The 16,370-nt window shown below is 42.4% G+C and overlaps 1 protein-coding gene across 3 annotated transcripts in view; it reads right to left on the bottom strand.

Moving 5' to 3' along the window:
- brwd1 (bromodomain and WD repeat domain containing 1) overlaps nucleotides 1-9,697 on the bottom strand; it is a 33,072-nt gene extending 23,375 nt beyond the window's left edge. For all 3 annotated transcript variants that reach the window (XM_062385279.1, XM_062385280.1, XM_062385281.1), the window contains exons 1-9: nucleotides 9,483-9,697; nucleotides 9,307-9,365; nucleotides 9,160-9,189; nucleotides 8,886-8,945; nucleotides 7,153-7,303; nucleotides 6,862-6,960; nucleotides 5,811-5,971; nucleotides 5,371-5,592; nucleotides 3,993-4,093 (exon numbers count right to left, since the gene is read on the bottom strand). In XM_062385279.1, coding sequence (XP_062241263.1) covers nucleotides 3,993-4,093; nucleotides 5,371-5,592; nucleotides 5,811-5,971; nucleotides 6,862-6,960; nucleotides 7,153-7,303; nucleotides 8,886-8,945; nucleotides 9,160-9,189; nucleotides 9,307-9,365; nucleotides 9,483-9,519 — 920 coding nt within the window. In that variant the 5' untranslated portion in view covers nucleotides 9,520-9,697. The remainder of the gene's footprint in view (nucleotides 1-3,992; nucleotides 4,094-5,370; nucleotides 5,593-5,810; nucleotides 5,972-6,861; nucleotides 6,961-7,152; nucleotides 7,304-8,885; nucleotides 8,946-9,159; nucleotides 9,190-9,306; nucleotides 9,366-9,482) is intronic.
- Nucleotides 9,698-16,370: the final 6,673 nt, after the last annotated feature.

The following is a 16,370-nucleotide window of genomic DNA, read 5'->3' as shown; positions in this document are numbered from 1 at the left end:
GAATGAGTTTGTCCCTGTTCTTGCCTGAAGGTTGAATACAAGCTACATTCCATTCATAAAAGACTGGAAGTTTCTGTCAACTTCATTCATCAGGCAACTGCTACTCAGTGCACAACAAGCTCTACAGGCAGAGCCTCAAAATATGGAATCTTGGAGATCTCATCATATTGGTTTGGTTTCAAACGTGTTTTCTTAAGTTTGTTGATACTCTTCCATGCGCCTCCTCAGAACGAGCCATTTAGTATCTTTAAAAGTAATTTTCAAAACTCAAAGCTAACAACAATTTGACCTACTCCCCCAAATGATCATAGGGAAGCTCTGTGCACAGGTCTGCAAAAATAATTTACCCACTTGAAAAAATAAAAAAAAGACAAAATCATTATGAGTCACTTAAAGTTATACTGTGGTGGATTGCCACTAATAAGTCAATGTTTGGATAGGGGAAAAAAAGCTACATATCCTAAATACCAGAACACAATTTGTTCCACCGTGGAGCTAGGCCCAGACGGAGGGCTCGATGGTGAGCGCCTGGTGGCCGGGTTTGCCACGGAGCCCGGTCGGGCATAGCCCGAACAAACTACGTGGCACCCCCCCTCTCTTTATCTCATGGGCCCACCACCTGTGGGAAGACCCGTTGGGGTCGGGTGCACAGCCACATGGGTGGCAGCGAAGGTCAGGAGTCTCGACGGACCAGACCCGGGCGGCAGAAGCTGGCTCTGGGGACGTGGAACGTCACCTCACTGTGGGGAAAGGAACCGTAGCTTGTGAGGGAGGTGGAGCGCTATCAGTTAGATCTGGTGGGGCTTACCTCCATGCACAGTCTCAGCTCTGGTACCGTACTCCTGGATAAGGGTTGGACTCTATTCTTCTCCGGAGTTGCCAAGGGTGTGAGGCGCCGGGCGGGTGTGGGGATACCTATAAATCCCCGGCTGAGCGCTGCGGTGTTGGAGTTTACCCCGGTAGACGAGAGGGTCGCCTCCCTGCGCCTAAGGGTTGTAGGGGGGAAAACTCTGACTGTTGTTTGTGCTTATGCACCAAACAGCAGCTCAGAGTACTCGGCCTTCTTGGAGACCCTGAATGGAGTCCTGTATGGGGCTCCAGTAGGGGACTCCGTAGTTCTGCTGGGTGACTTCAACGCCCACGTGGGCAACGATGGAGACACCTGGAGAGGCGTGGTGGGGAGGAACGGCCTCCCTGATCTGAACCCTAGCGGTCGTTTGTTATTGGACTTCTGTGCTAGTCATGGATTATCCATAACGAACACCATGTTCGAACATAAGGGTGCTCATAAGTGTACCTGGTACCAGAGTACCCTAGGCCGAAGATCAATGATCGATTTTGTGATCGTGTCATCTGATCTGAGGCCGCATGTTTTGTCGGGTAAAGAGAGGGGCGGTACTGTCAACCGACCACCATCTGGTTGTGAGTTGGATCAGGGAATTTGGGGAAATTTCCGGATAGACCTGGTAAGCCCAAACGAGTAGTGCGGGTGAACTGGGAACGTCTGGAGGAGGCCCCCGTCCTAGGTATCTTCAACTCACACCTCCGGCGGAGTTTTTCTGGTATTCCTGTGGAGGTTGGGGGCATTGAGCCGGAGTGGGCGGTGTTCAAAACCTCCATTGCTGAAGCTGCGGCGGCTAGCTGTGGCCTCAGGGTCTTAGGCTCCTCAAGGGGCGGTAACCCTCGGACACCGTGCAGGACACCGGTGGTCAGGGAAGCCATCCGATTAAAGAAGGACGCCTTCTGGGATATGGTATCCTGGAGGACTCCTGACTCGGTTGCAGGGTACCAACAGGCCCGAAGGGCTGCAGCTGCTGCCGTGTCGGAGGCTAAGCAGCGGGTGTGGGAGAAGTTCGGAGAGGCCATGGAGAAGGACTTTCGGTCGGTACTAAAGTGTTTCTGGAAGACTATCCGGCACCTCAGGAGGGGGAAACGGGAAACCATCCAAGCTGTGTACAGTAAGGATGGGACTCTGTTGACCTCAACTGAGGAGGTCGTCGGACTTTGGAAGGAACACTTTGAGGAACTCCTGAATCCGAATAACACGCCCTCTATGTTGGAGGAAGAGCTCGAGGTTGATGGTGTTTCATCGTCAATTTCCCTGGTGGAGGTCACTGAGGTGGTCAAACATCTCCGCAGTGGCAAGGCCCCAGGGATTGATGAGATCCAGCCAGAAATGCTAAAGGCTCTGGGTGTTGAGGGGCTGTCATGGTTGACACGCCTATTCAACATCGCGTGGGAGTCGGGTACAGTGCCAAAGGAGTGGCAAACCGGGGTGGTGGTTCCCCTGTTCAAAAAGGGGGACCAGAGAGTGTGTGCCAATTACCGGGGCATCACACTTCTCAGCCTCCCTGGTAAAGTCTACTCCAAGGTGCTGGAAAGGAGGGTTCGGCCGATCGTCGAACCTCAGATTGAAGAGGAACAAGGCGGTTTTCGCCCCGGACGTGGAACTACGGACCAGCTCTTCACTCTCGCAAGGATCCTGGAGGGGGCCTGGGAGTATGCCCATCCGGTCTACATGTGTTTTGTGGATCTGGAGAAGGCGTATGACCGGGTCCCCCGGGAGAAACTGTGGGAGGTGCTGCGGGAGTATGGGTAAGGGGGTCTATCCTCAGGGCCATCCAATCCCTGTACTCCCAAAGCGAGAGCTGTGTTCGCGTCCTCGGCAGCCAGTCAGTTTCGTTCTCAGTGGATGCTGGTCTCCGCCAGGGCTGCGCCTTGTCACCAATCCTGTTTGTGATATACATGGACAGGATATCGAGGCGTAGTCGTGGTGGGGAGGGGTTGCAGTTCGGTGGTCTGAGGATCTCGTCACTGCTTTTTGCAGATGACGTTGTCCTCATTGGATCATCGGCCTGTGACCTTCAGCACTCACTGGATCGGCTGGCGGCCGAGTGTGAAGCGGCTGGGATGAGGATCAGCACCGCTAAATCTGAGGCCATGATTCTTAGCAGGAAACATTTGGATTGCTTACTCCGGGTAGGAAATGAGTCCTTAGCCCAAGTGAAGGAGTTCAAGTACCTTGGGGTCTTGTTCGCGAGTGAGGGTACTATGGAGCGTGAGATTGGACGGAGAATCGGAGCAGCGGGGGCGGTATTGCGTTCGCTTTACCGCACCGTTGTAACGAAAAGAGAGCTGAGCCACAAGGCAAAGATCTCGATCTACCGGTCGATCTTCGTTCCTATCCTCACCTATGGTCATGAGGGCTGGGTGATGACCGAAAGGACGAGATCGCGGGTACAAGCGGCCGAGATGAGTTTTCTCAGAAGGGTGGCTGGCGTCTCCCTTAGGGATAGGGTGAGAAGCTCAGCCATCCGTGAGGAACTCGGATTAGAGCCGCTGCTCCTTTACTTAGAAAGGAGTCAGCTGAGGTGGTTCGGGCATCTGGTAAGGATGCCCACTGGGCGCCTTCCTTGGGAGGTGTTTCAGGCACGTCCAGTGGGGAGGAGACCTCGGGGAAGACCCAGGACTAGGTGGAGAGATTATATCTCAACACTGGCCTGGGAACGCCTCGGGATCCCCCCGTCAGAGTTGGTCAATGTGGCCCGGGAAAGGGAAGTCTGGGGCCCCCTGCTTGAGCTGCTCCCCCTGCGACCCGACCCCGGATAAGCGGACGAAAATGAGATGAGAATTTATGCAGAGTGGATGGGAAACTTAGGTCGGCCGGATGCGGATCGTGTGTATAATTCATTGCTAGAAGCCCTTTGCAATTTATTATTAGGGTTAAGGAGGGTTGTAAATAAAAATAAAATCATGGCATGTCTAAGATCTATCTTTTTTAAATATACATAATGTGAGTCTTTCCTTTAACCGCTTACGACAATGTTCTCATTTTGCTCATGGATACGTTTTTAAAGAGGAAACCCACAGTATTCATAGTAGAGAAAATTAACAACATTTTACGTCTTATACTTTTTATAATCATATAACTATGAATTAATATTTCTGAGTGAAAAGATCTGAAATGTAAACTCTTAACAAGCAGCACTCACCTGAAGTTAATGTTGTGGACGTCCCATTGCCAGAAGCAGACAGTAGCATCAGTTCCAGTTGACAGCATGTAACGTTTTGAGCCCTTTGCAAATGGTGAAAACTGAAAACACAGAACATTTAGACATTTCTCAGACCAAATTATTATGAAGTCATGCAGACATGCATATTAATTCTTAGTGAAGTTAAATATACTATCCAAGTAAGGCCAAAATCTTGACTTTGACGCTACATTAAGAATAGCAAGGTTAAATTTTGTTTTCTGGTATTCATAAACCATACAAATTGACAGGTTATCTGGAACTGAATAACTTTTTTCTGCCAACAATAATTTTACACTTGGCTGGGGCAGAGTATGTGATAGCAATAAAAGAGTGCTGATGGAAACAGATTCAAATAAAACAAGGACTGAATACAAACTAATCTAGTTTAATTTAATAACAAATTCAGCCCCGCCCACAACATTTGAGATCGGGAAGTTTGGTCTGGCATTGCTCCGTTGGGGAGAAACTATGCCCGAACAGATGCTGTTCAGACCATTCAAATTGACAGAGCGGGCTTTAAACGATGACGGATAGATGATCAACGGTAACGTAACCAACCACGTCACCAAAGAGCGCTTGGGCCCCCGGTCTCTTTTCTCGCTTTGGCGTCCTCTCTGCGTCTGGCGTGAACACGGCGTTACTGTTGCTCTCAAAAATGCTGATCGTGTTGGTAAGTTCTCCATGTATCCTTATGTATCCCGTAAAACCGGCAAAAATCATTTTTACTGATCTTCTTCTTCTTCTTCCGGTGCAGTTGAGTTCTGTTGACAACAACTATGAGTCGCTTAACATACGTCAAATACTAAGTTGCTCTGATTGGTTGTAGGTCTATCCAATTGAGCAAAGAGGCATTTTTTCCCCTGGTTCGGTTGAAACAAGCCCCGAAATCACAGCCCATGGAGCGGTATCAGACTCATCTATTGACTAGAATTATGAGTATGACACAGTCAGGCTAGGAGTCTACACCTGAGGCCACAAAATATTGTCAGTTGCCCTAAGAGTCTAGATCATAATATTTCTTATTGATATAATCATTTTTGTTCTACATCTGTTTAGCACTAGTTGATGAACATATACACTGAGTTAGCATTTCTTTTTTCTTCTAACTTCAGTGAAAATATATCTAGTAAGACCTAAGAATACTTAACTTTTGTTTTAAAAGGGTAGAGTACAATAAAGGTACCTCACAGTCAAATTTTTGGCCATAAATAGTTTGAATACATGAACCTTAGATCAGTATAGAAAAAGGAAACAGCTCCCCTTTGTCGTTCATAACGCAGAACATCCTCTTATTTAAAAAGACTCAAAATTATTAGATGGACAGATATTATTTTACCTGAAGGGAGGTAATGGATCCACTGTGCCCCTGCAGCACAGCCACGGGTGCACAGGTACGAAGGCACCACACACGGATGGTCTTGTCACAGCTTCCTGCAGCTATTAGTGTGTTTTCGTAATTAACAGCCAAGTCTGTGATTTCTGCAGAGTGTCCTCGCAATGTTGAATGAAGCCTTCCATCAAACGAAGACCAAAGTTTCACCAAACAGTCGTCCGAGCCCTGATGACAAGAAAAACAAGAAGAAATTTGACTTAGATAAATACTTAAACATAGATCCAATGGTTTTAAATATGTGACAGTCAATTTCTTTTAATGTGCTGTGTTAAATTAGGGGTTTAAAAAGCTAAAGAAATCGTCACTCAAATTAATTCCTGTGATGTTGAGTAGGGGGTTTCTTTTTGAGTGGGGGTAATGTGCAAAAAAAAAGTCAATCTTACTGTGAAGATCCTGAGACCCGTGCGATCAAATGCGATACAGTACACTGCAGACAGATGGCCCAGGATCCGCCTATGCAGTCGCATGTGCTCATAGTTGCTGACAGGATTGATGGAACTGAAGCGCTGCGCTCCTGTCAGCTCTCTCCCTCGATGTACCTCCACTGTTGATGATAAGAAGCCAATCATTATTAGAGAGATAAGAATACAGGACTACAGTGCAACTACTATCAGCAGAAATAGAATGGGATATATTTACTCAGATCTGGGCAGGAATGAAGGGGGCGTTATAATAACTGGATGAAATGAAAAATGGAAATGCAACAAACCCAAAGGAAAATGCTTAGTTTCCTAATAAACAAAATGCTTCTCTCAATACAGTACAAAATCAATATTTGGTTTTAAGTGTAGTTTGTCTTTAACTTAGTCACTTGCTTCATGTCTATTTTACACAAAAAAATGCATAGTACAAACCTCCATCCCTAATTCAAAGCCACTATAAACAATAACTATATCCCCGCTCCTCTGAAGTGTGGTGCATCTGGTTTGTATCTGTTACCATGGGAAACCATAAAATATCAGAGAAACCCTGTTGTTATTCTGCTTTTCCGTCTCGCTGCCCCAATCTGAAAGTGTTTTTCAGAGATTACTGAGGACCATTTGTGCACCATCCCTACATTCTAAAATGTAGCTTACTTGATCTGCTGGGGGTTAATTATTTTACGCAAATCTATAATTAAATAATGACTGATGTTAATAGCAACAAAGACTGCACGTATAACAAGCAGCATTTTTGGCACTCAATCTGGACAAGTCATAGTCGTGCACCAAACATTTGTCAAATATAGCTTGGAAGCTGGAGAGTAATACACAGGGGGCACATTACCCAATTCTTCAATGTCTTATCATCAGACAAGGCCAATGCATGGTTGGTTAGTAGGGAGAAACATTTCAAGCATTGCCAAGTAATGTCATAGCAAGTACACATGTCTGCATCGCCCATTTTATTAAATTTATCCCATAACAGTGGAACATGAAGAGGGACCAGACGTACCTAAGTGTGTAGGTTTCTTGCAGTACAAAGGCCTCTCTGGTGGTCTGCCCTGGTGAAGGGCTGCATATGATGAAGCTTTATACCGCACATGTTCGCAGTCTGAAAAACAAAACACAAAGTTGATTCAGTTAATTTACAGCTGCATGTGGTGAATGGATTGTATCAGCTCTGGCAAATGCACACACAAATAATCTAACCAAACTGTTATATTATACTAGATGACACAGTACAGGGGGAAAAAATGCAATTAATTTCTGCCAACAAAAATACTGAAAAACTTGAAGTGTATACCTTTTGGGGTTCTAAGGGTCGACTGCTTTCCGGACCCCAGGAGAGAGTGTACACCTGGGACACATGATGGCACCTCTTTGTCGAGAAGTGGTCCAATCTGCTCACATATCTTTAGCAAATGATCTGGTGCAATGTGTCTGTTGGCTGCAACCTTTCAGAGCAAACAGAGACAGAGCAGTAATGTGACACTGAACCCAGACGCCTGCTAAAAATTAACTGATTGAATATGGATAATGGATTATTTCACCAAAATGCCAAACATCCTTCGTAAATGTAAGCATTTGCAGCCCTTTTTTGTTTTGGATGACTGTGAACTGATGATGTTTAGATTTTAGATTGATGGTCAGACCAGATAAGCAATGCAAAGATGCAAACTTGGATTCTCAGGCCATAGCAAATTACCATATTTTACTGTAGTGAGCGAATTTGTTTAAAATGTTTGAAGTCTTATGCTGAATTTTATGTTTTTGATGCGATGTAAGGCAAGAATCCTCTTCAGTTTAGATTATTCTCATTTTAAGAAAACCAGAAACACATCGGGAAAAAAACAAACATTCTGGTTCATTATTACATATCATGTAGCTGACGCTTTTATCGAAAATGACCTCAAATAAATGCATTCAACCATGAGGGTACAAACCCAGAACAGTAAAAATCAAGTAAGTACATTAGCTTTAAAAAAAAGCTAATATACAAAAAGCATTGTAGGAGCACAGTGAGGAGGTGTATAACAACTCTGATCTACCACAGATTTGTAAAACTAGTGCAGTGCCTGTTCTAAAGCTGACTGTTTGGTCCACAGAACCATGTAGCTGCACCACTGCTGCTGCACAAAGAGCTGTTCACCTGTTTGAACAATGTTTTCAAAGTTTGGCTAAGCTCGACTGAGAACTAAGAACCACAAACTAGAGAATCAGTTCAAATTGGCATTGTCGTTATTGTGAACGTACTGTTGTATTGACCGACAATGTCACTTTTGGATGAGTCCCAGCAACTCAAAGTTTATAAATACTGAACATATATGTCAAAATAGTACCATATTCCACACTGCCTGCACTTCCTTGGGTTATTAACAATGGACACGGCAGGTGTGAGATCAATGAGATGAACGATATTTGGGGTGTGCGCGCCACAGACAAAGATTTCTATTAGAGGGACGTGTTCATGTTCATTAAGTGCTCATTCTCTGATCCTAAAGAAGATTTTCAAACAATCAAGATCAATACTCAAAAATAGTTCTATGATCAAAGTTTTTGTGGCGGCTTCAGTTTTGCACGGATAAATGTCTGAAAGTGTCTGCTGTGCTCTTGTTCCTCGGGGGCGTGGCTTATTATGCAAAACGTTCTCTTTCCACGGACCAATCGCAGCTCCGGTCACACGAACAAAACGCGGAGAAAGCGCAGCTCGGCCTCTGATTGGCCAGACGATCTGTCCCTGAAGAGGGCAGCTAGAACTACCCACCCGATCTGCAGCAGAGACAGAACTAAATAATATTAAACCCCGACACCATAAACCTCTGTCTCAGCCAACATGTCGGCTCGTTATCTCACAACCGGAGCCGGTGAGAAGGAGCCGGGACCCCCCTCCATCACCAGAGCCTCGGACAAGACGGTGGAGCCGCAGGAGGAAGAACAAAGAGAGTAAACAAGCACGGTTCGCATGGACACACACACGGCCCCCCAGTCACAAGACAATAACAAGTGAATTAAAACAGAGATGAAGTTTAATCTCACCACATCTTCATATGTTCTCGCGTGCTCGTTTCCAAGCCAGTCCAGTCTCCCGGGCAAGAGCTGTGGAAAACAAGTTCATGTTAATATGTTTGTGTGAAACAAGAGAAAGGAGCAGCAGGTTCGCGTGGACCTAGTGAGAAACACCGGGTGATGTCAAACGAGTGAGACGTCCGGATGTATGGAAAAGTCAACAGGCAAGTATTATGTCCAGGCTGGCTCGAAAGCTACGGGCAGCAGCTAGCAAAACAACCACCAGCACGGCGGAGATACACACCTGATGTTCCTCCAGTTCTCTCGCCAGGACCTGCGGAAGATAAATAGACACCATCATAACCACACTGGCTTCTATTAACGAGCTCCATTATTAACTAGCTAGTCAACTTAGGTGCACAGACAACACAGCTGAAGCACGCCAGCTCACCTCCGCCGCTCTCCGACATGGACCCGTTGTCAGGAAACGAGAGATCAGGTAGTAGAGCTCTGAAAGGGAACATGGAGGCAAATATCAACCCTGAGAAAAATACTTTCAGTAATAACACAAGCCGTCCGTATCGTAGTAAACGGAGCTACCAGGAGGGTTTACTTCTTGCGGCTTACCCGACTCAAGGAGCGAAGTCTTCCGATTTTTGGCCATTGAAGCGGCCCTGATGTTTGGAGAGGCGTAACAATATGTTATTCTTAACTTTGTGCCAAGACTGAATTAGATATGTGTACTTAATTTCGGCTACCCCGCTCTGACCCCCCTCCACGGTTGCTCCCGCTCTCTATTCAGCCTGTTCGCAGTCGCCATTGGAAGGATGAGGCCTCCGCGAGTCGACTTACTTCCGCCACAGCGGAGGAACACAGGAAAAGGGGGGTGGGGAGGAGCGCCCTCCCAACAAAAGACGCAAGTAGCGCTTCCAACTGGCAACCCGGAGACATTTGTGTTATTAGGAGGGCAACGCATCAAACGGACATTATTTACAATATTAGTATTAACATATTTACAATAATAAAAACATTACAACAACGTGGTAAATCAAGGGCCATTTATATCGATCGAGGTCGTGAGTCCTGTATATGACGTCATTGGTGAAGGGTGGCAAATTTTCTTCTCAATATTGTCCGATACATTTTGCTCCATCATTGTTGTTGATTGACACATTTTGCTTTGATAGTTCAGTTTAAAAAATCAGACCAGTCCTCCATGCTCACTGAATAACAATAATAATACTTAGTTATTATTCTTGTTATTATTATCCAATATTCAAATGATACTTCAATTATAACTAGATAGATAGATCCATTAGTTTGTTAAGTTTCTTATAATACCTTGCTGCTGTAACAAAGAATATCTATCTCTCCGTCTGTCTGTCTGTCTGTGTGAGTTGTCACATTGTTTATTAGACTTTTTAAACCATTGAATAGTTTCACTATTATTTTTACTGATTCCAATATGGACTGAAAACATTTTTCAACCAGATATAAAGTTGAGGTGCATGTTGAACACATATTAGGGTCTAAAAACATAGGTGTAACTGTTGCCACTATATTAATGTAGGGTGACCATACGTCCGTATTTCCCGGGACATGTCCGTATTTCACGTCCTGTCCCGGGTGTCCCGGGTTATTTTTAGAAAGTGAGGAAATATCCTGGTTTTTAAAATTACCTTCTTTGGACCATTACATTTACATGCACTAGGGCACTGCCCACGGCGCTGCGTGCGACGTAGCCTAATCCCCGCCCCTATGCTGTCAGCCCTATCAATCAGAACGTAAAGCCTGAAACATGCTTCTGCGTTTTCAAGGGCCCGTAAGCGCAAGAGCCCTTCCGGGTCTCTTAAGCCTGAAACATGCTTCTACGTTTTCACGGGCCCGTAAGCGCAAGAGCCCTTCCGGGTCCCTTACGTGCTTATGTATCCCTCCTTACGTGCTGACGGGTGTCGACCCCCTTTTCTAAAGTTTACGGCAAAGCTCCGCAAGCTCACTCAGCCCGCAAGGCTGTGATTGGTCTGCTCTACATCCCTTTTAGCTTGCGGAGCTTTGCCGTAAATTTTAGAAAAGGGGGTCGACACCCGTAAACGCGTAAGGAGGGATACATAACCCGGAAGGGCTCTTGCGCTTACGGGCCCGTGAAAACGCAGAAGCATGTTTCAGGCTGTAGACAACGTGACTGTCAGTCATACGCAAGCAACGTGCCGAAGCGCAGGTGCTCGTTTACCGACGAATTACTAAAGAGTTTCCCGGTCGAGACAAATGGGAAGCCTTGTGCACAGTGTGCAAAGCAGGCACATATGTATCGGTGTCCAATGGAGGTGCAAGAGATCTGAAAATCCACCTGGACACCGAGAAGCACAAAACAGCTGTCCGAGGCGAGACTGCGGTCAAGCCAGCCGACACTCGAGTCTCAGTGGACAAATCAGCCGACACAGAAATTCTACTGCACCCATATACTGATACTTATGGTAAACGCATCCGAACCGCCCAGAACGGGAATAGGGATATTTCAAAGTACAATAAAAACTGTTTGCTCAATAATTCCAGAGTGAGACTGATATGGCTGTGTTCAGGACCTCTCTGGCTACCCACACACTCAACATCAGACATTTTTAATGTATAGATTAAGAGATTTTTCAAAGTAAAGTGCAACATTTCTACTGTGTAATAGATCATTTCTGGATATTTCAAAGTACTATAAAAATACTTTTCCCAATAATTTCAGAGTGGGACTGATATGGCTGTGTTCAGGACCTCTCAGGCTACCCACACAATGAATATTAGACATTTTTACTGTATAGATTAAGAGATTTTTCAAAGTAAAGTCCAACATTTCTACTGTGTAATAGATCATTTCTTGATATTTCAAAGTACTATAAAAATACTTTTCCCAATAATTCCAGAGTGAGACTGATATGGCTGTGCTCAGGACCTCTCTGACTACCCACACAATTAATATTCGACATTTTTACTGTATAAATTAAGAGATATTTCAAAGTAAAGTCTAACATTTCCACTGTGCAATTCATCATTTCTTGATATTTCAAAGTACTATAAAAATACTTTTCCCAATAATTCCAGAGAGACACTGATATGGCTGTGTTCAGGACCTCTCTGACTGCCCACACACTCAATATCAGACATTTTTACTGTATAGATTAAAAGATTTTTCAAAGTAAAGTGCAACATTTCTACTGTGTAATAGATCATTTCTGGATATTTCAAAGTAATATACAAATACTTTTCCCGATAATTCCAGAGAGACACTGCTATGACTGTGTTCAGGACCGCTCTGACTGCCCACACACTCAATATCAGACATTTTTACTGTATAGATTAAAAGATTTTTCAAAGTAAAGTCCAACATTTCAACTGTGGAATACATAATTTCTGGATATTTCAAAGTACTATAAAAATACTTTGCTCAATAATTACAAAGTGAGACTGATATACCTGTGTTCAGGACCTCTCAGGCTACCCACACAATGAATATTATACATTTTTACTGTATAGATTAAGAGATTTTTCAAAGTAAAGTGCAACATTTCAACTGTGTAATAGATAATTTCTGGATATTTCAAAGTACTACTAACACACTGAATATTAGACATTTTTACTGTATAGATTAAGAGATTTTTCAAAGTAAAGTGCAACATTTCTACTGTGTAATAGATCATTTCTGGATATTTCAAAGTACTATAAAAATACTTTTCCTAATAATTCCAGAGAGACACTGATATGACTGTGTTCAGGACCTCTCTGACTGCCCACACACTCAATATCAGACATTTTTACTGTATAGATTAAAATATTTTTCAAAGTAAAGTCCAACATTTTAACTGTGGAATACATCATTTCTGGATATTTCAAAGTACTATAAAAATACTTTTCCTAATAATTACAAAGTGAGACTGATATGGCTGTGTTCAGGACCTCTCTGACTGCCCACACACTCAATATCAGACATTTTTACTGTATAGATTAAAATATTTTTCAAAGTAAAGTCCAACATTGTAACTGTGGAATACATCATTTCTGGATATTTCAAAGTACTATAAAAATACTTTGCTCAATAATTACAAAGTGAGACTGATATGGCTGTGTTCAGGACCTGTCTGACTGCCCACACACTGAATATCAGACATTTTTACTGTATAGATTAAGAGATTTTTCAAAGTAAAGTGCAACATTTCTACTGTGGAATACATCATTTCTGGATATTTCAAGGTACAATAAAAATACTTTTCCCAATAATTCCAGAGTGAGACTGATATGGCTGTTTTCAGGACCTCTCAGGCTACCCACACAATGAATATTAGACATTTTTACTGTATAGATTAGGAGATTTTTCAAAGTAAATTCCAACATTTCTACTGTGTAATAGATCATTTCTGGATATTTCAAAGTACTATAAAAATACTTTTCCTAATAATTCCAGAGAGACACTGATATGACTGTGTTCAGGACCTCTCTGACTGCCCACACACTCAATATCAGACATTTTTACTGTATAGATTAAAATATTTTTCAAAGTAAAGTCCAACATTTTAACTGTGGAATACATCATTTCTGGATATTTCAAAGTACTATAAAAATACTTTGCTCAATAATTACAAAGTGAGACTGATATGGCTGTGTTCAGGACCTGTCTGACTGCCCACACACTCAATATCAGACATTTTTACTGTATAGATTAAGAGATTTTTCAAAGTAAAGTGCAACATTTCTACTGTGGAATACATAATTTCTTGATATTTCAAGATACAATAAAAATACTTTTCCCAATAATTCCAGAGTGAGACTGATATGGCTGTGTTCAGGACCTCTCAGGCTACCCACACAATGAATATTAGACATTTTTACTGTATAGATTAAGAGATTTTTCAAAGTAAATTCCAACATTTCAACTGTGGAATAGATCATTTCTTGATATTTCAAAGTACTATAAAAATACTTTGCTCAATAATTCCAAAGTGAGACTGATATGCTTCTATTCCCACTCCTATGACTAGTCCCTTTTCTTGGAATCCCTTACTGTCCTACCCTCTCTTTCAGCCGCACCCATATGTAAAAATCAATCTTGCCTAAGCGATGTCTTTTCAATTTCTTGATCGCAGCGTGAAAGACTCTCTTTGTATTTGTTAATTATGTTGAGCATTTTGTTTATTATCTTATCCTTTTATAGGGATAATGCTGAGGTTAGATTGGGTTACCCTTTTACACTACAAATAAAATTTGTTTTCCTATGAATTATGCTCTGTTCAATTAGCTTGTAAGTACAGGTAACATATAACAAAATACATACATAACGCCAACAATGGAGGAAAAAAATAGTTTTTATAAATAAAACACCGGAGTAGTTGTCAAAAGCTTTGTTCTTTATAACAAGGTAAAACTTTTTTTTATGTAATTTTGTATAAAATGGGAACCTAAAACCTTCATGTAAAAACACAAAACATCACTCAACTGTGTTATTAAAACGAAAATAAAATTATAAAAACCTAAACAGCCATGATGCTGAATTGTTTAAGGGGCGTAAAGTCCTGATCAACCCCTTCCTTTTAACCTCATAATTCAGGTGCCATTGTTGGTCCACACCCATCTTCAAACGCGGCCTTCAGTTTGATAAAAAATAAACACCTGTAAAGTTTTGTGACTGCATCGTTCACGGTTGCTATCGGTATGAGAAAATCTGTCCACAGAGAGATAGCAATATAAACACCTGGGGACTTGCACACAGACTCACAAAGTGAAAACAATACCAGTGTTGCTTTTGCAGCTGGTAATACTATGAAAGGCAAAATATGTGTTTTAGGCGACTCTTTCATACACAGACGAAGAAAACAGTGAACATACAAAAAAAAAAAGACTTAGCACATACTGAATGTGGAATTATTTTTGACACAGACAGCAATTCCAGTCAGCGGTTTGCACATTTTGAATCTGGGCTGTGTCCATCTGTAGGCACTGGGCATGAAACCACCGGCTACATCTGTCATACTGAATCTGTAAAAAATTCAAATTTCCCACCTTTAATACAGAGAGAGGTTCATTGCTTAGTAATCATTTCAAATGTTTCACCAAACTAGCAGGCTTTATTCATGTGTACGAGCTTTACCATGCTTTAACCAAATGCTACATTGCTGTTGTTAACAGAAAATTATAAATGTGACTTAGCCACCTTTTTATGAAGTCTATGAGAATGACTTCGGCCAGAGACCTTTGTATCATGTAATTCCCCATCTATCTTTACCCTCGTTTCCTGTCATCTCTAAAATGTAAAAAATGCACAAACAAACAATGACAAGAGTAAAAAAAAAAAAAAACATACCCAGTCAGTGAAGGAAGGCCCTGGACCTGGTGGTTTTGTCGCTGAGCACATGGCACAGTTGTTATCTATGTCAAACACTTACATACAAATACACATTTTAGACATTGAGTAATTACTCACAATATGACTAAAAACACTCCTCACCCACCTGAGGCTTTAAGTATTTGCAGAGCGTAATGTTTACACTGATGTACCATCTCTGTCTTTGTTGTACCAAATGCAATGTTTGGTATTTTCGGAAAGGCCTCCATGACTGCGTTTGCCATCTAAACAATGACACAATAAATTATGTACTTTGGATAATGTTCAAAGTCTGCCAAATGTGGCGGTTGGAAATACTGTAAAACAGATTAAATCCTAAATGCAAAATTTATACAGTTCTTTTGGAAAATCTTAACATTTCAATAAATATTCATCTTACTATGATTACAAGTACCCCACATCTATCTCCATCCTGCTGCAGTGGGTGTTGCAGAACACCCCCTTTGAATTTGATGTCCACCCAGTCAGTCTTGCTGTGGCAGGTCCTCCTCAGTTTGAAGTATTCAATGTGTGACAATAATTTATGAAAGTATTAATTTACTATATGTACAAACATACACATACAATGTATGTTCAATATAAGAAAAAAATCCTCTCCCTCTCTCTCTCTCTCTCTCTCTCTCCCTCTCTCCCTCCCTCCCTCCCTCCTCCTGGTCAGCCTCGTTACAACACAACACCAAAGTGTATCTCTTTAAAGTTGCAACTCAAAGTTTTTTTTGTCAATGCAACTGCTATCCAATTGATGGTTCCTAAAGATCCCTCCCAAGCCATGAAGTTAGTGTTTTGGGTCCAAGCATATATTCATGAGCTTAAATCTGTGAGGAGCGCACTGCAGCGCTCTCCAAGGTACTATCTTGCAGCTGTTAGCAGCTTGGGAGGTATTTATAATCTTTGAACCAATAACTTCCTTGTCTAATAATTGACTTCACCTGTTTCCTAACATATGTATAAGCCCCATTACTGTTTTGTTTACTAAATCTTGTATATTATTTCATGGGAGTACCAGACAAATGCATCACTTACCTCTTTTCTCTTTTCATTTCTTTATTTCTACATAATAGATTGAAGGTTGCCTCGTAACTTAGTTAGAAAGCCTTGTTGGCTGTAGTGTTTTTTGTTTGGTTTTGCAATGACAA

The sequence above is a fragment of the Platichthys flesus genome, chromosome 4 (genome assembly GCF_949316205.1).
Source record: "Platichthys flesus chromosome 4, fPlaFle2.1, whole genome shotgun sequence".
Taxonomy (NCBI): Eukaryota; Metazoa; Chordata; class Actinopteri; order Pleuronectiformes; family Pleuronectidae; genus Platichthys; species Platichthys flesus.
The sequence above is the reverse complement of the archived record's forward strand: the minus strand, read 5'-3'. Positions and strand labels throughout refer to the sequence as shown.